Raw genomic sequence first — 25,527 nt, forward strand, 5'->3', positions numbered from 1 at the left:
AGCAAAGGCAGTGCTAAGAGGAAAATTTATAGCTTTAAATGCTTACGTTAAAAAAGAAGAAAGGCAAAGCAAGCAAAAGAAAGGAAATAAAGACTAGAACAGATATAAATGAACTAAAGAATAAAAATAGCAGTAGAACAAATCAACAATACCAAGGGTTGGTTCTCTGTAAAGATCAATAAAATTAACAAGCCTTTAGTTACACTAACAAAGGAAAAGAGAGAGAGAACACAAATGACTGAAATCAGAAATGAAAAGGGGACATTACTACTGACCCCACTGAAATAAAAAGGACAAGAGGGTTACAGGAGGGTTTTATGAAAAACTGTGTACCAACAAATCAGATATATGTATGTTAAATAATTTTTTTAAAAACCATAGAATGAAACTTGGTTGAAATAGACACATTCCTAGAAACACACAAACTTCCTACAATGACTCAAGAAAAAATAGAAGATTTCAACAAACCAGTAACTAGTAAAGATATTGAATCAGTTACCAAAAATACCCCAACAAAAGAAAGCCCAGAACCAGATGGCCTCACTACTGAATTTTACCAAACATTCCAAGAAGAGATAATACCAATCCTGCTCAAATTCTTCCAAAAAAATTGAAAAGGACCACTTTCCAACTCATTCCCTGAGGCCAACATCACCCTTACCAAAGCCAGATAAAGATACCATGAGAAAAGAAAATTGAAGAATAACGTCTTTTATGAATATATACACAAAATCCTCAACAAAATACTAGTAAACCAAATTTAATAGCCTATTAAAGAATCATGCATCATGATCAAGAAGGATTTATCCCAGATATGCTGGGTGGTTCAATGTAAGAAAATCATTTAATGTTAATACACCATATTAATAGAATGAAAGGGGGAAAAAAAACCACATGATTATCCTAATTGATAGAGAAAAGGCATTTGCCAAAATATAGCACCCCTTTCTTAATAAAAACACTGAGAAAATTAGCAACAGAAGATTTCCTCAATATGCTAAAGGGCATGTATGAAAAACACATAGGGAAGCAGCTGTGGCTCAATCAGTTGGGCTTCCATCTACCATATGGGAGGCCCTGCGTTCGTGTCCCAGGGCCTCCTTGTGAAGGCAAGCTGGCCTGTGTGCCACGGAGAGCTGATGGCCCATGTGTCGCAGAGAGCTGGCACAGCAAGATGACGCAACAAAGGGAGACAAGCAGACACAGGAAAAACACACAGCGAATGGACACAGAGAACAGACAGCAAAAAGAAGCTGGGGAGGGGGGAATAAATAAATCTTTTTTAAAAATACAGATAATATCATACTCAATAGCAAAATACTGAAAGCTTTTTTTTTTAAGATCTAGAATAAGACACTGTTACCACTATTATCAACATTGTACTGGAAATCCTAGTCAGAGCCATTAGGCAAGACAAAGAAATAAAAGGCATCCAAACTGTAGAGGAAAAAAGTACAAATTTCTCTATTTGCAGATGATATGATCCTACAAACAGAATGAACTGTAAATATAGTCTTATTGTAATTCTGGCAATGGAAGAACTTTTATCACTAATATGGAGGCAGTGGCCACTGGAGGTTCTGAGAGGAGGAAGAGGGGAAAAATTAGTATAATATGGATGCATTTTTGGGATTGGAATTGTACTGAATGATGTTGCAATGATAGATACAGGCCATTATATATCTTGTCATAACTTACAAAATTGTGTGGGAGTTTAAACTAAATTTTAAACTATAATTTACACTTAGTGGTAATGCTCCAATATGTGCCCATCAATTATAACAAATGTACCACGCTAATAAAGGATGTTGTTGATGTGGAAAAGTGTGGGAGGGATAGGGAGTGGGGCATATGGGAGACCCGTACATTTTTTATGTGACATTTATGTAACCTAAATACCTTTAAAGGGAAGCAGTCCTGGTCCAATGGATAGGGTGTCTGCCTACCAAATGGGAGGTCCGCGGTTCAAACCCAGGGCCTCCTTGACCCATGTGGAGCTGGCCCATGCGCAGTGCTGATGTGCGCAAGCAGTGCCGTGCCACGCAGGGGTGTCCCCCCCGTAGGGGAGCCCCATGCGCAAGGAGTGCTCCCTGTAAGGAGAGCCGCCCAGCATGAAAGAAAGTGCAGCCTGCCCAGGAGTGGCACCGCACACACGGAGAGCTGACACAAGATGACGCAACAAAAAGAAACACAGATTCCTGGTGCCGCTGATAAGGACAGAAACGGTCACAGAAGAACACACAGCAAATGGACACAGAGAGCAGACAACTGGGGAGGGGGAGGAGAGAGATTAAAGTAAATTAAAAAAATTTTTAAAAACCTGCAATTATTAAAAAAAAATACCTTTAAAAATTAAAAAAGTTTTTAAAGGAGCAAATTTTTGGTATATGAGACTCATGGATGAATGCTGAAGGCATCATGTTGAGTGAAATAAGCCAGACACAAAAGGGCAAACATTGTATAATTTTACTGACATGAAATAATTAGTATAAGCAAATTCACAGAGTTAGAAACTAGAATATAGATAGGTTACCAGTAGCTGGGCGAGGTAGGTAGGAAATGGTGAGTTAGTGCTTAATTGGTATAGTGTTTCTTTTTGGGGTGATGGAAAGTTCTGGTAATGGATGGTAGTGATGGTAGCACAAATTGTGATCATAATTAACAGCAGTAGTTATATATTTGAATGTGGCTAAAAGAAGACATTTTAGGTTGTATATACATTACTAGAATAAATTTTTTTAAAACCATAATATTGCACAACACAATGAGCACTATTGTAAATGATGTACTATAGTTAATAGTACAATTATAAAAATGCTTTCATGAATTTTAACAAGTGTACCACACTAATGCAAGGTATTAATAATTGGGTGGTATCTGGGGACTCTGTATTTTATGCATGATTTTTCTGTAAACCTATGACTTCTTTAATTAAAAAAAAAAAGAAAGTAGTTTGAGCAGGAAATTTTAGGTTGTATAGATATTACCAAAATAAAACTTTTGACTGTATATAGGACTGTACATAGCACAGTCAACCAAAAGTAAACCCTGGACTAATGCTAATAGTAGTATTATAATAATATTGTTTCATCAATCTGAATAAAAGCACCACATAAATACAAAGTGTTAAAAATAAGGAAAACTCTGCATGTGAGGAGGAGCACACAAGAACTCGGCATAATTTTTATATAAACCTATACCTTCTCTAATAAAAAAATTTTAACTGAGTTAGGAAGACTGGTTGTGGGTTATCAAGCAAAACTGGGAAAATATGGTTAAAATTCTAACTTGTAATGGGAATTCTTCTAATAATAGTGAAAACTGCCCAATGCCTCCACAAAACAATGTTTTTAAGGTTCTTCCATGTTGTAGCATGGATCAACATTTTGTTCCATTTTATTGCTGAATAGTATTCCACTGTGTGGACAGACAACGTTTTATTAACTTTACAGCACCCAATTTAGCTATCAGATGCCCAGGAGATAACAGTATAACAAGTCCAGAGTCCAGAGTAGCAAATCCTTACAGGACACATTGTATCAGGGCGAACAGCTGAGGCAATAGTCTAAGAAATGCAGATAGAAATAACAGGCACCTCAAAGTTTGCTGCGAAGTCATGTGTTACTGCAATATCCTGAAAGATGCAAAGATCTCATCAGCAGACCATTAAGATACCATCAAACAGGGAGAATTACATCCATTTGGAGAAATATCTCAGGATCACACTTTTTTTTCTCTTCACTCTTTTCTTAATAGGAAGAATACCAGTAGAGGCTAGAAGCCCAAAGAACTCAAAGGTACAGTCTGACTGCAGAATAATGAGCTTATTATTATTTTGCCATCTGAATGTACCCATGTACCTTTAGGCTAAATAGAAATGTGAGGTCTATGTGTGTATTTAGTCTACCTTCTCTATTAGGTCATATGAAAATCTACCCTTATTTATTTACCAATGTGGAAAACTGCATGTATGAACCAGTCAATTTTGAAAATACAGTTGTCAAAAGATGATAGAGAGTACCTGAAGAGTAATCATGCATAATAAGATTCTAAAAAGAATATGCAAATGCCTTCTTTCTTTTCCTTCTGCTTACATTTAAGAGAATGAAATGTGGTGGCTATGTGAGAGAATCTGACAAGTTGTTCTGCTCAGTTCATGCATGCTCTGAAGCACACCGAAGTAACATGGGGTACATGATAAAATGTAGTTCAGAAAACAAAAGGAAGGAATCAGAAACAAAATAATTCTATAACTACACTAAAAATCAAAAGGCAAAAAGAGGAAGAAAGATCACAAGTTCTGTATAATCAAAAAAATATCTGGGCTATTACATTTCTGTATTATCTAAACATAAACATATCTGTTGGTTGTAAACCATTAAGAGCAGTTACCATGTACATAATGTATCCTCATGTTAAATGGAGAGTTTATCTGGAGTGTTATTAACATTAATCTTTACTTTAGGCAGGGTTTTTTTTTTTTTACTTAAAGCTCTTTATTCAAAACTACTTTTTTAAATTTTTATTTTTTAAAGGTACTTAGATTACATAAGTGTTACATAAAAAATGTAGGGGATTCCCATATGCCCCACTTCCTACCCCTCCCACACATTCCATTAACAACATCCTTCATTAGTGTGGTATATTTGTTACAATTAATGAACATATTTTGGAGCACTGCCACTAAGCATGGATTAAAATTTACATTATAGTTTACACTCTCTTCCATACATTTTTGTAAATTATTATAAGATATATAATGGCCTGTATCTGCATTGCAATGTCATTCAGGACAATTCCAATGTTCCAAAAATACCCCCAAATTACACCTATTTTTCCCTCTCCTTCCCCTCAGAACCTCCGGTGGCTACTGCCTCCATATCAATGACAAAAGTTCTTCCATTGCTAGAATAAAAATAAGTTTATAGTAGAATAACAGTAAGTCTACTCTAATTTATCATTCATTCCTCAATCCTGAGGATTCTGGGATGGCAATGCCCACTCTGCCTCTAATTGAGAGGGGCCTTAGATTCCATGGGGCAAATGGCTGGAATGATCTTGCTTGCTGTTGTAAACACTGTTCCTTGGGATGGTCATTGTCCATAATCATGTCCTTGTTAGTTGTCCTGGATGAGTCCAATAAACTGGAGAGTAGGTGTTGCAACTGTGTTGAGATTCAGGGCCCAACTGGCAAAAGGAAAGCCAAAAGATTTAAGTCTCCTGGACATATACCTATCAACTCTAGTACAAACTACAGGTTCAAATAGATGGGCAGAAGAGCAATGTATAGGGAAACCACAACTGAGTCCAACTCTGTTACACTGGGAAGCATAAATCTGAAAGTAGGTCCCACTGGCAGGGTGCCAAATTCCTGAGCTGTCAGTCCTGCCTATAGTGTCTGGATGTCTCCAGAGTCCTCAGGAGCCCTGTTATTTGAGGCAATATTTACTGTGGCAGAGAATAAGATCCTGCTGAGACATGCATAAGCATAACCTCTGGGATGACATCCTGACTCACTCTGAAGTCTCTGAGTCATTTAAATTCATTTGTCTTTATCCTTTCCCCCTTTTGGTAAGGGTCTTTTTCCAGTTATATTGCTAGTGGTGCTTGACAGTAATTCCTCAGTGCCGGGTACGCTCATCCCTGAGAGTCATGTTCCACTCCAGGGGAAGGTTATGCATTTATATGCTGAGTTTGACCTAGAGAGAGGCCACATTTGAGCAACAGGGAGGCTCTCAGGAGGTAACACTTAGGCAACCTATAATACTAGGCTATATTTCAAGTTCAAGTTCAAAAGAAAAGATTCATAAGTAAAGTCATCAATATCAAGGGCCCATCAATGGTCCATCCTCCTTCACTAGTAACTGCCCCGGTACTCGGGGGATTCTTGCTGTCCCATTAGAGAAAGTGGCAGAACTCCTTAGGATGGGAACTGGGTATTTTTTTGGTCATTGTGTGGATCACCACCCACCGTGACAATGCCCCATGGACACTTGAACTCATTCATAAGCCTTACAGGTATGCCCCAGATGAACCTCCTCCCATGCATCCCCCATTACTAACACTCCGCACCAGTGATCCTCCCCTGCCACAGTTGTAACCCTTCGGTGATCTAAAACTTCTTCAAAAATGAAGCCAACAAAATAATCGAATAAAATTAAAGAAAATGAAATAATAATGATAGTTTTAAAAATGACAAATAAAATACAAAAAATTAAAAAGAATGTGAATAAAAAAATAAAAGTTGGCATTATGTCTTTCATCACTGTAAAATCTGCTGTCTTGTATGTACAGTGACATTTTCTTCCATTTATTCCCTCAGTTTTTCATTTTATCTTCAAAGAAACTTTAAGTTACAGAAAAGTCATATAGAGAATATAGGGGATTCCCATATACCTAACATCCTCCCCCTTTTCCTCTTTCCCCTATTAATAACATTTTACACATGGATAGTATACTTGTAACAAGTAATATACAAATATTGAATCACTTCTACTAACCATGGTCAATGATAGACACTATGGTGTACATTTTGGACCATACACTTTTATAAATTTTGACAAAATTTAACATGTCCTGTATCCATCACTACAAAATCATGTAGGACAATTCCAATGCCCCAAAAATACCCTGTGTTCCGTCTATTCTATTCTTCCTTCCCCTTTCCCACCTCAGGACCCACAGCAACCACCACGCTTCACTCCTTGAAGAACAAGATTCATAGTTACTTGCAACAACACTGAGGGCTTGACATACTGGCCTGTCCTCCCCTACTAGACACCGTCTATTCTCTCGAGAGACTCCTGCCCCTCTATCTACTCCCTAATCTTTACTATAGGCAAGCTTTTAAAAAACTGGAAAATAATTACTTTAAACCTAAAGAGCAAATTATAATTAAAATAAACTGAATATGGAACACTTTTCTATTTTTAAACTTTATGACCATATCTTAGAGGAAATTTACTACACACTGAATACAATTTAGGATACAGGTCAAAAGACTAGGGAAATCCATCTATATTGGAAATTAGAATTGAGAAAACTTAAGGAAGATATAAAAATATTTGTTATTTTTGTCAACGTTAAAGGACATTTCATTATAAAAGCTTCTCAACCAGAAAAAGTGAGATTTTAAAGTCCTCATTATCTTTCTTTAATAAACAAGCACTCATTCAGTTCAACAATTTACTGGGGGCCTATAAGTACAAAACACTAGGGAGGGGCTGGGGAATGTAGGGCACAGATCTTATAATGGTCAAATTCTGGATTTATTTTCAAAGTAGAATCAACAGGATTTGCTGACAGATTGACTGGATATAAGTAAGAACAAGAGTACAATAATGACCCCAAGCTTTTACCTACAACCAGAAATTGTCATGAACTAAGTAAGATGGGGAAGACTGTAGATAGAGTATAGACAAAGGGAAGTTCTATATTAGATGCCTCAAGTTGAAATGCTTACTAGTAGAGATGCCAAGTAGGCAGCTAGATGAAGTCTAAAGTTAGGGGGAGAGGTTCAGGTTGAAAATATAAATTTGGGATAAAGTCATGAGACTGAATGAGATCACCAAGGGGAATGAGTATCAATACAGAAGAGGACCCAAGGAGCAATTCTCCAGAGCACTCTAAAATTAAAAGGTCTGGGAGAAGAGAAGGAAACCTACAAAGGAGAATAAGAAAAAGCAGCCAATAAGGCAGAATTAAAACCAGGAGCATAAACAAACTCTAGAGAATCCCAAAGAACTTATCCCCCAAAATTGTAGAACAAGTAAGCGAGTTTATCAAGTTCACAGGCTATATAAGATCAACACAAAAAAATCAGTCATATTTCTACACACTAGCAACAAGCAACTGTTAAACCAAAATTAAAAGCAGAATACAATTTATAATAGTTCAAGGATAAGCCTATATTCAAAATAGAGGATATGTGTGCCCAAAACTACAAAACACTAATCAAAGAAATCAAAGATGACCTAAATAAATGGAAAGACATGTCATTTTCATGGATTGGAAGGCTTAAAGTAAAGATGTCCATTCTCCCCAACCTGATCTATAGGTCTAACACAATTCTTACCAAGATTCCAGCAGGTTTTTTTGGTAAATATAAACAAGTTGATTTAAAAATTTATGCGAAAGACAAGGGAACTAAAATAGCTAAAACAATTTCAAAAAAAGAAGAGAGTTGGAGGAATCACACTACCCAGAATTTATAAAGAAAAACGTGGCTATATTTTATTTTATTATATAACCACCCAATTAATGACTTACTATATAGCTACAGCAATCAAGACAGTGGTGTTAGTAGAAAGACAGACGTACATATATTAATGGAATAGAATAGAGTACTAATTTTTTTTTAAAAATGTACAGAGGTAATTCAATGAAGAAAAGAATCTTTTCATTAAATATTGTTGGAACAATTGTTCATAGGTAAACAAAACAAAAACTATATGCATAAATTTTAAACTTTGCTTTGCAAAAGATACTTCATTTATTTATTTTTTAATTTTTTTATTGGTACCAGGGGCCAGGGATTGAAACCAAAACCTTGTATATGAGAAGCCGGTGCTCAACGACTGAGTCATATTGGCTCCCCTGAGTTGGTTTTTTCATTTGTTTGCTTCTTGTTTGTTTTTTTTTTTTTTTGTCTTCAGGAGGCACCAGAAGCCAAACCCAGGACCTTCCCATGTTGGAAGCAGGGACTCAACTGCTTGAGCCACATCCACTCCCCAAAAGACACTGTTAAGAGAATGAAAAGACTATCTAGAGACTGAGAGAAATATTCATAACTCATAGATCCGACAAAACTTTAAGTATCCAGAATACATAAAGAACTTTTTAAACCCCACGGTTAAAAAAAAAAAAAATCTAATTAGGAAGTAGGCAAAAGACTTGAACACATACTTCACTAAAGAGGATATATGGATAGAAAATAAGCACATGAAAAGATTTCAAAATCAACATCATTAGTCATTTTTTTTTAATTTTAGGAGGTACTGGGGATTGAACCCAGGGCCTTGTACATGCTAAGCAGGTGCTCAACCACTAAGTTACACCCACTCTGCTCCTCAGCCATTAATGAAAGGCAAATTAAAGCCCCAATGACATATCACTATATACCTACTAAATGGCTGAAATAAAAATAGTGACAATAGCAGTGCTGGTAAGGATGCCCTACAACTGGACCCTTTATACATTGCTGGTAAAAATGTAAAATGGTACAATTACTTTGGAAAACAGTTTAGCAGTTTCTTATAGTTAAGCATATTTACCATATGACCAAACCATTCTACTCTTGGGTATGTACCCTAGAAAAATTAAAATTTTTGTTCACCCAAAACCTGTAAACAGATGTTCATAGAGCTTTACTTGTAATAGCACAAAACTGGAAACAACCAATACGGCTCTCAAAAGGTAAATGGATAAACTATGATACATCCATATACTACAATACTACTCGGCAATAAAAAGGAGCAAACTCCTGATACACACAACAACTTGGATGGATCTTAAGAGCATTACACTGAGTGGGGGGAAAATGCCAAACTCCAAAGGATACAGGGGGTGGATGTGGCTCAAGCAGTTGAGTGCCTGCCACCACATCAGAGTTCCTAGGTTCGTTTCCCGGTGCCTCCTAAAGAAAACAGACGAGCAAAACAAACAAAACAAAAAACAACAAGCGGACAACAAGCAAAAGCAACAAGCAGACAAACAAGGGGGGAAAAAAAAAGGATACATACTCCTGGAAAACTAGCAAAATAATTCCTTTCCTCTGCCCCATAATATCTACATGTTCCTTCTTAACCTGAAATAGTCAGAGTGGACATCGTTCCAAATCCCTCAAGACTGAAGAATCAACAAAAATAAGGGGGAAGTATAACCACAGATCAAAGGAGATTTATTGGTATTGTAGTTATTATCTTGTGTTAACAGTAACTTGTAACAATGATATAAAAATTTAAGAAAGGATACATACAATATGGTGGTTGGTATATGGGAATCCTATATTTCATACCCTCAACTAAAGAAAAAAAATTTTTAAAGGATGCCAAAAAAGAAAATGAATATAAGTTGTAAGCTTTATATCAATGTTCTATAAATTTCTTGAACTTGATAATTGTATGCAAGGTGGGTACATAAGTTGGGTACCTAACTGAATAGTCTTGATCTCAGAAATGTACATGAAAGTATTAAGATTTCAAGGAGAATGATGTATATAGCCTACTCTCAAAGGTTTACAAAATAGATAGATGATAGGGAGAGAAAAAGAAAGAAAGGATGAAAGAGGGAGGGAGAAGAGAACAAATGTGACAAAATGTTAAAAGTTGGGAAATCTGGGTATCCATATAGGGGGGTATATTGAAGTTCTCTATTATTTTTGCAACTTTTCTATAAGTTTGAAATCATTTCAAAATAAAAATATTACAAAAAAAGAGAACCTACCAACCTCAGAGTTGTTATAAGGATTGAGAGAATTTATAAAATATCTAGCACAATACTTCACACATAATAGACACTCAATAGATGGAACAAACACAGCCTTCTGCTCACCACATATGCAATAATTCTGAACCAAACTATAAGCACCCAAATCAAAATAGTTTCAAGGGATACAGGCAAAATTATATAGCAAACAAAATGGGTCCCCTCCCAGTTGCTCTTTCATTGCTTTACCCACTTATTTTCTTAGCAGGTCCCATGGAACAGAGTTTCCACACTGAAAAGAGATATTCTGCTGCTAGAATTAAACAAGGGTATACTCACTTAAATTCTAGAAAGCTTAATCTGACAGAAATTTCAATTCTTCTCTCAAAGTTTAATAGTGTGTAAAAGAATGTGTTTAGGTTTGCCAGAAGATTAACACTCAAGTATAAGAATGTATCTGATTTAATATCTTATTTAACAAACATACTTAACTAAACACATTACTATTTCATGGTGCTTCAAAACTCTCATGTATTCTTCAACTGAAAAAATAAATGAATCACTACTAGGACATTCTCCCTACTATTATTGCCCTACCAATGATCTCCTGTTTATCTCTCCCCTAGATATAAAAAAATCCAAAATTTGATCTCTTTTCCCCCATATTCGGATTTTTAAGCAAAAAGAGTCACTGAAAAGTCAATAGATAAAAAGATTCCTCACTGCTATCTACTCTTGGTGCCAGAGAGGCAGCAACTGGGAACCTTTTTCTGAAAGTAATACCACACTCACAGCTGATCTTATGTTGACTGTTCAGAGTCCAAAAATAGATGCACAGAAACAAAAAGTTTTCTTTCTACAAGTACTGAAGAATTCTGTTTTGTTGGGGGGGAGTAATTTAATAACACTGGTTCATTATATACCAGAAAAATGCCATTCTAAGTGTGAAAAACTTAAAGATATGACAAAAAAGGTATAGCAATTTTTAAAACTCTCATATAAAGATGGAGTTCAAAAGGAATTTGACTACGAAAGAATATTAACTGATTTCCTAAGGAAGCCAGAAATGGCTATAAGCTATTTGTAGCTACAGAGGAAACACTGAAGTGTTTCATGAGTAGCATCTTTCCAGAGCACTGTTCTTGTTCATACTTCTCAATAAGAACATCGGATGTGCTTATTTTTTATGGCTAAAATTACCAATCCTGCACCTCCATCACAAATAAGTTAGTTGCACATAGGTGATTCTAATCTTACTCTTTTAACCATAGTCTTGCTCCTCAACAAAAACTAAATATGGGATTTTTTAAAAATTCACTTACAGTTTCAATCAGCTTTTATTAAAAGGCTCATAATGGCTTATTCTAAGACTCAAAGACCTCAAACATATAGTTCTATCATAACATTTCACACCAAAAATCCAACCTGAACTTATCTGATGGCAAAACCTAATCTGAGCAAATGAAGAAAACAACCAGTCTTTATTTATCTACATACTGTAACTAGTTATGTTTCCACTGCATAAATATTGTCTTTGAGGTATTGTCCCAGACTCTGCTGAGAGTGTTACATAAAGCATATGAATCATACAACCTTTTCAAAATTTCAAAAAGTTCTGGCCCCAAGAGTTTAGGATAATGAACTGTGGACCTATATTTATATAAAATCTTCACTATTAAAGATTGCTTCTAAATTCAACCTTTTGTTTTTCAGATTGCCAACATATTTTAAATGCATTAAAACAATTGATGAGAGCGGATGTAGCTCAAGTAGATGAGCGCCTGCTTCCTATATGCAAGGTCCCAGGCTCGATTCCCAGTACCTCCTAAAAAACAAAACAAATAAACAAATGAAAAAAGCCAACTCTCTTTGGGGAGCAGATATAGTTCAGTAGTTGAGCGTCTGCTTACCACGTACAGGGTCCTAGGTTCAATCCCATGGTACATCCTCAAAGAAAAAAAATTTCTATTGCGTAATATAACTTCTAATAGTAATGGTCTCTCACATAAAATGAACTAAATATACCCACACATATATTCTTTCATTATAAGACTAGTGCTATACAAGTTCTATTTTTTTCATTTTAAATAAATGAAAACCTGTACCAATTTATAAGTACTATATGTTTTCTAAATTTAAAATGAATAAAAGTTCATTTTAATTTATAAGATTTACACTAGTAATTTTTTTTTTTTTTTTTTTTTTTTCAGTTAACATACTCATTTTTATTCAAGGCACAGACATCTATTTCTTTTATCTAGGACTACTGCTGGTCCTATAACTTCATAAGATGGCATTTTCCTTTATTTTCTACAGACTTGACTCATCATATTTGTGTATAAAAGGAAATAAAGAAAGTCTAGAGCAGGGAGGGAAATCATTACTTGACTATATATTAAGAAGATAGGGAGAGACATTTTAAGAAGCAATTAGAATTTACTCAACTTCAAAGCTAAGACCTAATTTTTACACTAGTAATTTTTAACACTAATTTATTAAATTCTGTATTAGTCAGGGAAACAGAACTGACAGGAGATACCTGTAAACAGTATGAGATTTTATAAAATTTTCCACATGATCCTGGAGATGCACAAGTCCAAATTCCATAAGGCAGGCTGCAAACCTGGGGCTCTGATGAAGGCCCTTGATGAGTTCCCCAGGAGACGCTGGCTGACTAAAGTAGAGCTGGGAATTCTCTCTGAATGCCGAAAGCACTTTCCCTTTTAAAGGCCTTCAACTGATTGGATGCATCATTCATGGATGGTGGAAATTTCCTCAGTTAATTATATATGTAACCAGCCTTCTATGTAATCAACTCACTGATGATTAATGATTAAAGTCCATGAAATGTCTTTGTAGTACAATTAGCCCAGTGCTTGCATTACTGAACAACTAGGCACCATTACCTGACCTAACCATCACAAACCCTCAGCAAATTTTGCTCTCCTTTTCATTGGTAAGAACCAATATCTCAATACAAAAACAAACACTTACAAGATGAGTTAACTAACAGAAAATTTACCTGAAGCACATTCCTGGAACTTCACTTTTTATATCTTACTGGTTATTTTATTCTTAGCACTTAATGATATTAACACTTACAAACTATGGGGGTAACCATTTGCAGCAATCATTAATATATTTAGTGACAGAGCTTAGACATTTTCCTAAACTATATGAGAAAATTATTTTTAATTTAAAAACTTTCTAAGAACGTCACAAGGTCAACCAATATCTTAGGACCTGAAAAGATAAAATATATAACCTCCCTAGCTAAAATTTTCAAAATGCCATTTATGAAAGAGGAAAATATATTAGTGAAATAGTAATACAAATGCTTCACTTGACTATTTAAAGTGTGACAGATAACAATGACAACCCAACCTAAGTCATACTGAGATACTCTGTCTCCAAATTTTTTAGTCGATAATAGAAAAATACACACATTACTGTGCTAATATTTTCATATATTCAGAGACAAAAGGTTTGTTAAAAAATTTTGGTCTTGTGTACAATGTTAGGACTTAATAGAAAGATGATAAATTTCACTTTTTAATGTATTTTTATGATAAAATAACCTACTTGTTTATAAGGAATTCTCACAAATCAATAAGAAAAAGCCAAATGAACCAACAGAAAAATGGACAAAGGATATGAATGGGTAATTCAAAGTAAAATAGCTAATGAATATATATATATATATAAAAAGATCGCCAACTAGCAACAACACACAATCATTGCATTTATTACGATGAAAATGTTCTGTTTATATAAACCTAGAGGGGAAATTTTCAGAATATCCATCAAAATATATTTATATTTGGCCATTTTGCCAATTCATTCTTTAACAAATAAAGCAAGCATGTCACTTTTGCCTGTGAAAGAAGGGAAAACTCTGATCGCAAGTTTAGATAGTAAAAAGACACAATTATTCCTGATGGTAGCAAAATGAACATTTTAAATCCAAATGTCAGCTTATCACATATAATCCAACAATCAAGATCATTTAGTAGAAAGAGCTTTCAGGATTTCTCAAAAACCAAGATCTCATCCAGGAATAACATTTAACCAATTCAAATCCTGCAGATTTTTCAAGAAACATGGAGTGGAAACATTAGGACATAATGTCTACTCTAATGGAGCTGAACTTAGGACAAGTGGCAATGAAATGGAGTTTAATCACTTAACCTTAGCAAAGGCATTGTATAACATACCCTGAAATTATTAACTTGTTTAACTCAAAAGGCTTACGTAGAAGATTTTATGAGTAGATATTTCTCTCAATGAGTGCCTGGAAAAGCCACAACCCTTGGGAAAACATAATAAGCTTGGGCAATTTGAAAGTAAATGGGCTTCAATTTTCATTATTAATATATACTCAATAGATATCTATATAACTTTTTTCCTTTATGTTCATCTAGTATAAATTTATCAAAATATTTTCAAGTGTCTTTTAAAATGGATGTAAACAAATAATATACCAAGTCTAAGCATTCAATACATTTTTATGTTAAGAGGATACTTAATACCACACATTACCTCTTTCAAAGGTGCCAAGAAAAGCAGTTTTAAACAAAAACTTCAGCAATCCATTGAAGAATGGACTTGGTATTCATTTTATCAGAATTATATATATATATATATAAATTGGGCCTCAATTATCTCCTTTGGGACAGGTACCCTATAAAGAAACTTCTATTTCTTATTTATTTCTGTCCCCCCACCCCCAGTTGTTTGCTCTCTGTGTCCATTCACTGTATGTTCTTCTGTGTCTGCTTACATTCTTGTCAGCAGCACAGGAATCTGTGTCTCTTTTTGTTGCATCATCTTGCCGTGTCATCTCTCTGTATGTGCAGCGCCACTACTGGGCAGGCTGCACTATTTTTGCACAGGGTGGCTCTCCTTGCAGGGTGCACTCCTTGAGCATGGGGCTCCTCTATGCAGGGAACACCCCTGCATGGCACGGCACTCCTTGCGCACATCAGCACTGCACATGGGCCAGCTTACCACATGGGTTAGGAGGCCCTAGGTTTGAACCCAGGACCTTCCATAAGGTAGGCGGACACTCTATCAGTTGAGCCAAATCTGCTTCCCTAAAGAAATATCTTTCAGAGTGTGCACCAAGAACAAAGAACTTCAGAAAACTCATAAACCCACAATAAATGTTCTCCTTTATCTTCCCAAACACTATCAAATTCCAAACTTTCCAGATGCAAGTGTCAATAATAGTCCAAAAAAAAACACCTTCTCCTGGACTTGTTTTTTCCCTCAGGCCTTAATGAGAGAATACAAGTAATTTTTAAAAACTTTTTAACTTTGGAGTGGTTAGACTACCAAAAAAGAAAAATATTTCTTCCAAATTTTATTTCATCCTTTAAAAGTATTTCTTCCAAGTTTTATTTATCCTTTAAACATCTGAATATTATTTACTTAATATGTTACAGTAATACAGTAAAATTAGAGTAACATCAGTGCTAGAAAAGTACATGCGCTTAATGCTATACTAGACATTTTTTGTTAAGCTAACTCATACTATGGCAGCTGAAAAGGCCAGTCTAAAGTACATTATTCTAGTATCTTGAGAGCTCTGCAGACACCCAGGCACTATGGACAGGGTTGTCTAGCTTATGAGTTTGGTGCCTTGCCAGGGGGCCAACTTTGGGGTTTGTGCTCCCCAGTATGACAGAATTGGACTCAGTTGTGGTTTCCCTACACATGGCTCTTTTGTCCTTTCTATTTGAACCTATAGTTGGTGCTGGAGTTGGTAGGTATACATCTAAGAGACTTGAATCTTTGGGCTGTCCATGGGCCAGCTGGACCCTGAGCCTCAACAGAGTTGCAACATCTACTCTCCAGTTCATTTGACTCACCTAGGACAACAAGGAGGTGATGATGGACAACCAACATACCAAGCAAATGAGAGAGTCTACAACTGAAAGCAAGATAGTCCCATCCATCAGTCATATGGGACTGAAGCCCTCTCTCAATTAGAGGTGGAGTGGGCATCACCATCCCAGAATCCTTAGGATTGGGAAATGAACTATGTACTAGAGTGGCTTACTGTTATTCAACTATAGACTTATTATGATTCTAGCAATGGAAGAATTTATATCATTGACGTGGATGCAGTGGCCAAGGAGGTTCTGAGGTCAGGGAGAAGGAAATGAGGTATAATACAGGGGCATTTTCAGGACTTGGGAATTGTCTTGAATGACACTGCAATGACAGATACAGACAATTATATATCTTGCCATAACCTACAGAATTGTGTGGGAGAGAGTGTAAACTACAATGTAAACTATAATCCATGTTTAGTGTCAATGCTTCAAGCAAAACGTGCTCATCAATTGCAATGAATATACCACACTAATAAAGAATATTGATTTCGGTAAATGTGAGCAGTGTGGGGAGTAGAGCATATGTGAATTCCCTATATTTTTTATGTAACATTTACATAATCTAAATATCTTTTTTAATTAAAAATTAAATTAAAAAATTTAAAAATAAAGTACATTATTCTAAATGTTGGTTTAAGAGGCTACTGCCATTTCTGTTTTTGTTTTTTTTTTTCATAAAATTCACCTAGAATAATATTGTTAAAATATCCTAACAAAAACCGGGACAAACCATATCCTAAAGTAAGGGAATTTTAATATATAAATATTTCAATCAATGAAGATACAACAGAATTCCAAATAATGTATTTTTTCAATGAGTGGAGAGTAAAGGTTTTTATGTATATGAAGATATTTTTGCACAGCTATAATAATAACCATCTATCAGATATCTTCTATCATGAGCTAATATCATAGTGTACACAATACAAACTTAGGATGAAGTTCATTGTTAATGATAGCAAATATAAACACCCATATTAGGATGAAGGCTTTCAACTACTCAGTAAACTTGTACTGACAGACCAAAGGAAAGGGAAAATCTAAAGCTTCTTTTTAAAATCTAATTACATCAACCAACGTCTGAGAGCTTAACTACTTTCAAGGGATGATGTCTACAGAGTAAAAGACACAAAGTCACGCAAGACAAAATTTTTCCTTCAAGCAGTTAAATGCCAGTAGGATGCGAGGTCCACAGACAACCAATCACCCCTACAGCCACAGAGGCTGCTGAGCCCAAGACAAAGAGTGGAGTTTTAATTTAGTGTGCATTCTCAAAATATTGTTATTTGAATCCTTTCTTTTGATGCTTTCATGGAGACAAACAGAACCAAACTAACACAAAGAACAATTAAGGTTCTTGAACTACATGAAAATGTATATTTAAGACAAACACTTCAGGTATATCAAAATGAAAGTGGGATAATTTCTACTGTTTTTTAAATTAAAAACAGCCTTCCTTATTTGAAAAGCAATATGTGTTCAAGGGAGAAAAGATAGAAAATGTAAGAGATGAAATGAAAATAATCTCACATACCAAGAGTTCCACTATTCCATGAGAATCATTTCTAACCTTCACCCCACTCCCCAATTAATATATTACAAAAGTCTTTCCATACTAATACCATCAAAAATGATGAAGTGGATGAATATCATAACATTTCATTATAGGGGGAAATCATACTAAGACCAGTCCCCTACTGCTGAACACTTAATTGGTTTCCAACTTTCTGCTATAAAAAATAATGCTGTAATGAACATTTTTGTAACAATTCTCTTCATGAAACTATTATTATTTTCTTAGGATAAATTGCTTGAAGTATAATTTATGGGTGAATGATATATTCTTTTTAATACCAATTTATACTCCTGCCAGCTTACTGTATAAGACTACTTGTTTTCCACATTTGACAAACCAAGAAAGTTCTTACCTTTTGCTAATATGACAGGCCAAAAGTGTTTTCAGTGCTGTTATAATATGATCTTCTTTGATTGGTGAAGAACGCTAAATATTTTTTTTCATATTTCCTGGCAAGTTTTTTCTTCCCCTCGCAACCTTCTGTCCATGACCCTTGCCCATTTTGATTCAGGGCATTTCTCTCTTCCTCACTAATCTTAAGTTTAAAGTGATTAAGCCTTTTTCATATACATAGTTTGTAATGATGCAGTGTGGGGCACTATGTCTCTCCAGGAGTTTTATAAACTGGCCACAAAAAAGCATTGGTTATACTATTATTTTAGGCTAAACATTTTTACTAAAGGTTATACAATAATCAAGTCCTAAGAAAAGCAATTTTAGTCAATACTGAGTCAATTTAAGCACAGAAAAGAATTTTCCATTTCCAAACTATACATTTTAAAAGCCAAGAAAAAGTATACTTATTCATTACAATGTATGGATTTGAGATTTATCATTACTCTGAAAGTATGTATACAGATTTACTCTTTTACCTTTTTTTAGAAATGTAAAAATTTACAAAAGTAGGTGTATAATGAATTGCTGAGGAAAAGGTAGATCTATAAGAGGCAAAAAAAAAAAAAGGTGTTTGGTGTCAAATACAAAGTGGATCATTAAAACCCAAAAAGAAACTTTAAGCCAAATAATATAAAAATCTATATTTTTGCATCTCTTCTGAAACCTAATGAAGAAATAATATAGAATGTATGAAAAAATTATGGACATTAGGTTGTAAAAATAAATCACTGCTTTAAAATGTAGATTTTCCACAACCTAAAACCATATTACTCATGCTCAAATTATGAAGCATATGCATACGTAAATATACATATATTAATATATATAATAGTTACATAAATAATTCACTTTATAGAAAATAAATTCCACAACTGATGTTATATATAAGCTATTAAATCAAAGAAACAAACAAATCTACCCTAGAGATTTGCAAGAATCCCTTCACATCAGTTCACAAGTCATCAGGAATCTTTAAGGCCCAGCAACTGGCCAAATATTACTTCTTTTAATGAAAGTAAGTTTGCATTAACAAATCTTTCCAGATCAATTCTCTCCAAAAGCATCTTCATGTGAATTAACACCCAGGAACCTAAGGATTACACCAAGTGTTTTTCTACTACTTTTTAAAAAATTAGCTTTATTTCCCAAGTTGCTTGATATATATAATAACTCAAAAATATTTGTTATAAATGAATAAAAAACAAAGCACAAAACTGAATTCACAGTGTGCTCAAAATGATCTAAAAAATTGTCAAACTAGGGAAACGGACTTTGGCCCAGTGGTTAGGGCGTCCGTCTACCATATGGGAGGTCCGCGGTTCAAACCCCGGGCCTCCTTGACCCGTGGGAGCTGGCCATGTGCAGCGCTGATGCGCGCAAGGAGTGCCGTGCCACGCAAGGGTGTCCCCCGCGTGGGGGAGCCCCACGCGCAAGGAGTGCACCCGTGAGGAAAAGCCGCCCAGCGTGAAAAGAAAGAGCAGCCTGCCCAGGAATGGCGCCGCCCACACTTCCCGTGCTGCTGACGACAACAGAAGCGGACAAAGAAACAAGACGCAGCAAATAGACACCAAGAACAGACAACCAGGGGAGGGGGGGGAATTAAATAAATAAATCTTTAAAAAAAAAAAAAAAAAAAAAAAAAAAAAATTGTCAAACTAAAGGAAATAATATCAAAATGTTAATGGTAGTTGCCTTCAGATAGTGGAAAAAAGGGTGATCTTTGTTTCCTTTTTTCTAAATCATAAAAATTTTTAATTCATAAATGAGTTATTTTTTTAATAATTTAACTTTTTAAAGAAAAAGATTAAATGTATCAAGTCAAAAAACTAAAAGTGGCTTCCTGATCCTCAAGCAATTATCTACTCATACTCAGGGGATGTTTTCTTCTTTAAAAAGAGTTTATCTGGCATCAGCTGGTCAAAATAATGGCTACAATAAATACCATGTTACCATGTACTTAGTAGAAGTATGGTAACATTGTCTATTATCATTAAATGGCAGTACTATGTGAATTCCCATATACTCTTTCATAAGCTTGAAGGCTTAAGGTGGAATTTACTTCATAGGAAAAATTACATAATTCCTTAAACTAAATCTCAAAATTTTCTCCACTTTTATTCCTATAAAAGTGGTTATAATCAAAGTAAAAGGGGTAGCCTATATACAGAAATAATATATCTTGGAACATAGTGAAAGCCAAGTCCCCTATACCTTCAGAATAACGTGTTAAAACAATAAAAAGAAATCTATCAGCCAAAAAAGACAAAATGAAGTCACATAAGAAATGAAAAACCAAAGAAATAGGTTTATTATTCTTAGCCAGTCTGGGGGCAGAATAGGGTAAGAAAAGCCATCCAGTTCTATTGTGGAACAAGGTTGCTGAGGTTAGTGAGACACTAAACTTTTGTAGGTCAAGGATCTCGGTAAGCCAACTGACAGCAGATAGGCTGTCAAAGGAGAAATATGTCATGACCTGTTGCACCTCCTGAAGACTCGAGGAGATATATCTTTCTTTGTTCAGCTCCTTCCCTTCTATTTCCAGCAAGTCAAGTCACTTAAAAAGTCAAAGAGCAGGGTTCAGGAATTCAAACTGAGAATAAAAAAAGTAGATAAAATCTCCCTAGTGTCAATCTTAACCTAGTTTGTAAATCTTAACCTGGAAGGAAAGTTTCCAATTTTCTAAAATATGAAATCCAATATTATACTACAAACTGATTAACTACCTAAAAGATAGTAGAGCCACCTAAAAATAGTGATACCGTTTTGATGCATGCTGAGGATTTTATTTTACATATTCATTTATAGTCCTTCTGAGTTTTTTTCTCAAAAGAAAAGGCCTTTTTTATGGCCTCCATTAAGAGTTTCTTTCCATTTAATGATTTGATAAAGCAAACATAATCTTAGTTTCAATTCTGTCATAAAATAGCTTATTGGGCTTGAGGAAGTGTCTCCGTCTAAGTTTCTCCATTTGCATAATGAGAGGAGTTGATCCAAATTATTGAAAATGAAGCCTTCCACTCTAAAACAATTTCTATAATTCTTCATGATGATATCAAGCTGTTTTGGGTAACATCTCTCTTTAACTGGAAAAACACCTCCCAAGATTAAAACACTGGGTATATACCTCAAACAATCATTCACCACATCAATACTGGTGAAGATAATAGTGTGGATTTACCCCCACCCAAACTTCATCACTTCATCCAACCTTCAGCACAACAAAATCATCACTACCTACTGATTAATTTACTTACAGAGGAAATGGGTAAGCCAACCCCCACTATGGTGAGGACAGTAGATGTGACGGTACTGTCATGGTACGGATAGTTGATGCTGTTGTCTTTACAGAAAAAGCCTCTCTGAAATGGATATATTTGGCCCAAATTTAGAACAGCCATAGGCATGGAAGCTGTTGGGGAAGGGAAAAAAAGACACACATGGTTAAATTAAATTAACTTCATTAGGAAGTAAAGTCTACTGAAGGGGATGTAAATCTTAACCTAATTTTGCCCTTTCTGGTAAAGGATCAATACCCCATAATACCTAAGGGTCAAGAATCAAGGAACCATGCAGCATTCACTTGTCCATATCAACCCTGCTTATGTTTATATAAGTATAAATTCTCTTACTTGTGTTGACCTCTGATTTTAGGGACACAAAAGAAACCCTCAGAAAGGAGAGCAAACTTGGCCCATGAAAAAATAAAGTTGAGAAAACAGGAAAGTTTTATATTTTACATTTTTAACCAATTCATTTTTAAATTAATTGCTCAGTATCTATTAAATATGTTTAATAAAAATGGCAAAACTCAATAAATAAATTTAAAATTACATCATAACATCCAAATGTAGTCAAGGAGAGGAAAGATGTACTAAATTTGCATCACATTAGAATTTAACAAGGTAAAAAATAATAGAAACCATAAGTATATTTGATAATAGAAACAGAAAGAAGAAAGCCCTTTCCAGAGACAAATGAAAAATGGCTTTTATTGGCCCTGGCGGTGCTGGACATTAGGTCATAAAAAGCACTTTAACAAGTTTTAGAGGAATAATTTTTTAATAGAAATTTTTCACCTTAATAAAATGAACCTGAAAGACCAAAGAAGTTAACCTAAGTTAGTAGCTTCTTAATATTTTCAAATTTTACCATCCTTTCAGGGTTTGTTTTATACAATTCAAATGTTCAAGCAGATATTCACTCAATATTAGGCTAGGCCATACATGGGGGAGACAAAGTGGCATAAAACAAATACAGTCTTCAAGAGCCTAAATTGTACATATAGAAACAGAATGTATACTGGGAAAATTGTTTAAAAAGCAATAAACTATAGACCATGGTTAGTAACAAGGCTTCAATATGTGTTCATCAATTGTGACAAATGTACCACACTAAGGAAAGATGTTGTTAATGGGGGAAAGTGCGGGAGGGGGAGGGGGAGGTGGAGGGTATTTGGGAATCCCTTATATTTTTTATGTAAATGTATGTAATCCAAAGCTTCTTTAAAAATAAAAAATTAACTTAAAAAATTTACCAAGATAGATTTGAGAGGGGGAGTTGATGAAACTGTTCTTTGTCTTGATTGTGATGACGTTCCACAACTTCCTATGCATTTTTCAAAACTCGAAGAACTGTACATCAGCCATATCACTAAATTCCAGCCAATGAAATGTAAGTGGAAGTGTTGGAGTCAGCTTCCTTGAGCTGACCTTCAGAGATAATGTGTCTATCTTTGTGTTCCTTCTTTGTCCCTTCCTATATCCTGGTAACTAAAACAGGGGTGCTACCATCTTGGATCATGGAGTCAACTTGGGAATGGAGGCCTTGTAAAGTAGAGCCACAAGATGGAAGCACAGATTTCTGACACCATTAGTGCCACACCAGTGCTAAATCACCCACCCAGACTTTACATAAAGAAATAAACTTTCACCTTATTTAAAAAAAAAAAGAACTGTATATCAAAAAGAATAAATTTTACTGTAGGTAAATTTAAAAAGAAATATCAAAGGGAGAAAATATGACTGACTAGTAAAATGGTATAAAAAGAGCTGTAAGAATTCAGAGGTCAACGTGAACTTAAGGAAGAGGCAAGTGAGCTGAATTTGAAACAGCAGGTAAATCACAGGCAACAAGAGCATAAGGAGAGTATTTAGTGGGAGAGGAATGCAAGAGCAGCATGTGGATGGCATCAATACCAGCACAAAGGGAATGGGCAAGGAGTGTTCAAGGAAGGTAACATTTTCTACCATGCTGAAACATGCCAGGCACTGGGCTATGTACATTAACTCAATCCTTATCTCAAACCTGTGAAGTAGGTACTATCACTGCCATCATTTTTCACATAAATACTAAGGCTTAGAGAAATGAGGAACCTTGCCAAAATGAGCAAGCAGTGGAACCAGATTCAGTGTGTATGTGGACGCCAAAGGAGGCAAGTGATCTGGCTAGATTAACGGGTTAGGATTGTGGCAAGGGAGAGATGACTAGAGCAGAGGGCAACAACCTATACTGTGAAAAAGCTTATTCAATATAAAATATATGTTGTACTTGTAATAAAAACTCAAGATTAATGAAGCAAAATCTTCTTTGCTGCAGATTTTATCTGAATTCTGCAATTCTGTGGTTTTTAAATGGAAGTGAAAGGACTTGATACTACTGAGATGATTAAAAAAGGATTATGGGTTTAAAATAACTGGCCTCAGAAACTGAACTTATCCTCCTATAGGAAAAAATGTATCACTATCCTCTCCTGCTCAGGGTCAGCAACATAATAAAATGAAGGGTTTTGGAAATTAACTTTGCAAAAGAGAAGAAAGGGAAGCATTTAATGCAGCTTTTAAAAAATACAGTAATTAGGTGGTAGTGTGTCGATAGTGAAAATAGAAAAGGATCATGGAATAATGTTTTGAATATAGAAATGATGCAACCTGATAACTGATCCCACAATAGCCAAAGGCAGAGGGTGAGAGAGCCCTTTGATGAGGTCTATGAGTCAGCCTCTTGGAAAATAGTGCTGAGGGTAAGGAGTGTATCAGAAAGATATCAGGAGAGTGTTAAAAACATTATGCTTTCTAGTAGTAACATATACACATGAACTGTTTTGAATCTATTATTGTAATAAATGAAAGCTCATTGTAAGATAATTATAGAGTTTTACGTGACTTCTCTTAGGGAAATTTCAATTGAGACAAATATCCTAGAATGAAAGAAATAATGGTCCCTGGTGAGGGTAAATATAAATGCCAGTACTACTGTATTTTTGTTTCATAATTCCACTTTTTACTTTTTATAAGATCTAAAAGGCAATGCATAAAATGTAATAATAAACCAGTGGTTCTGAACTCATAATGTATTATCATGTAATTAATGACAAGAACTAAATGAAGGTGGGGTAACCAAGGGGTACAGGAACATAGTTTGTGTATAATATTGAACTTTAATGTGGTATCAAAGCAAATGAGACTGCAGATTTAAGATATTAATTTATACCCCATGGTGACTACAAAGAAAATAATGGAGAACGTGCAAACTCATAGAAAAAAAAATTAGACTTCTGGTTGCCAGGGACAATGGGTAGGGGGAAAGGGGACTTAATACATAATGGGGGTAGAGTTTCTATTTGGGGTGACAGGAAAGTTTTAGCACTGGAATGTGTTGAATGCAAAGTAAATGTGATTAATCCTATTAAACAGTATGCTTGGGGTTGGTTAAGATGGGAAAGTTTGTGTTGCATATATATTCTCACAATTTTTGTGTTGCACACATGTTACCACAATTTTTTTTAAAAAAAAGAGCAACTAAGAAGACAATGACAAAGGCAGTGCATGACCCTGGATAGAATAGCTAGGGAGGAGAAAAGACACAAAGGGACTATATTGGGACATATGAAAAACTTGGAATATAGACTGTAATCTTTATGTCAATATTAAAATTATTGAACTTGTAAGGTGGTTACGTAAGTGAATATCCTTTTTCTTAAGAAATGTACATGGTAGTGTTAAGAGTTCAAGAAGACTGATGTATACAACCTAACACTCAAATGTTCAGAAAATGAAGAGATGGATTGATGGATGGATGGAAAGATAGATAGATAGATAGATAGATAGATAGATAGATAGATAGATAGATAGATAGATAGATAGATAGATAGAATGATACAGCAAATGTGGCAAATTGTTAAAATTGGTGGATGTGGGTATCTGGGGGGAGGCAGGGGTATGTTAAGAGTTCTCT

General features: G+C 35.0%; 1 protein-coding gene across 3 annotated transcripts in view; it reads right to left on the reverse strand.

Moving 5' to 3' along the window:
* The window catches only part of PLPP1 (phospholipid phosphatase 1), a 126,124-nt gene that overhangs the window by 70,232 nt on the left and 30,365 nt on the right, over positions 1-25,527 (reverse strand). For 2 of the 3 annotated variants that reach the window (XM_058309090.2, XM_004459333.5), the window contains exon 2: positions 21,549-21,703. The exons of the other annotated variant lie outside the window; for it this stretch is intronic. In XM_058309090.2, coding sequence (XP_058165073.1) covers positions 21,549-21,703 — 155 coding nt within the window. The remainder of the gene's footprint in view (positions 1-21,548; positions 21,704-25,527) is intronic. 3 annotated transcript variants of the gene reach the window in all.

Source organism: Dasypus novemcinctus, chromosome 2 (genome assembly GCF_030445035.2).
Source record: "Dasypus novemcinctus isolate mDasNov1 chromosome 2, mDasNov1.1.hap2, whole genome shotgun sequence".
Taxonomy (NCBI): Eukaryota; Metazoa; Chordata; class Mammalia; order Cingulata; family Dasypodidae; genus Dasypus; species Dasypus novemcinctus.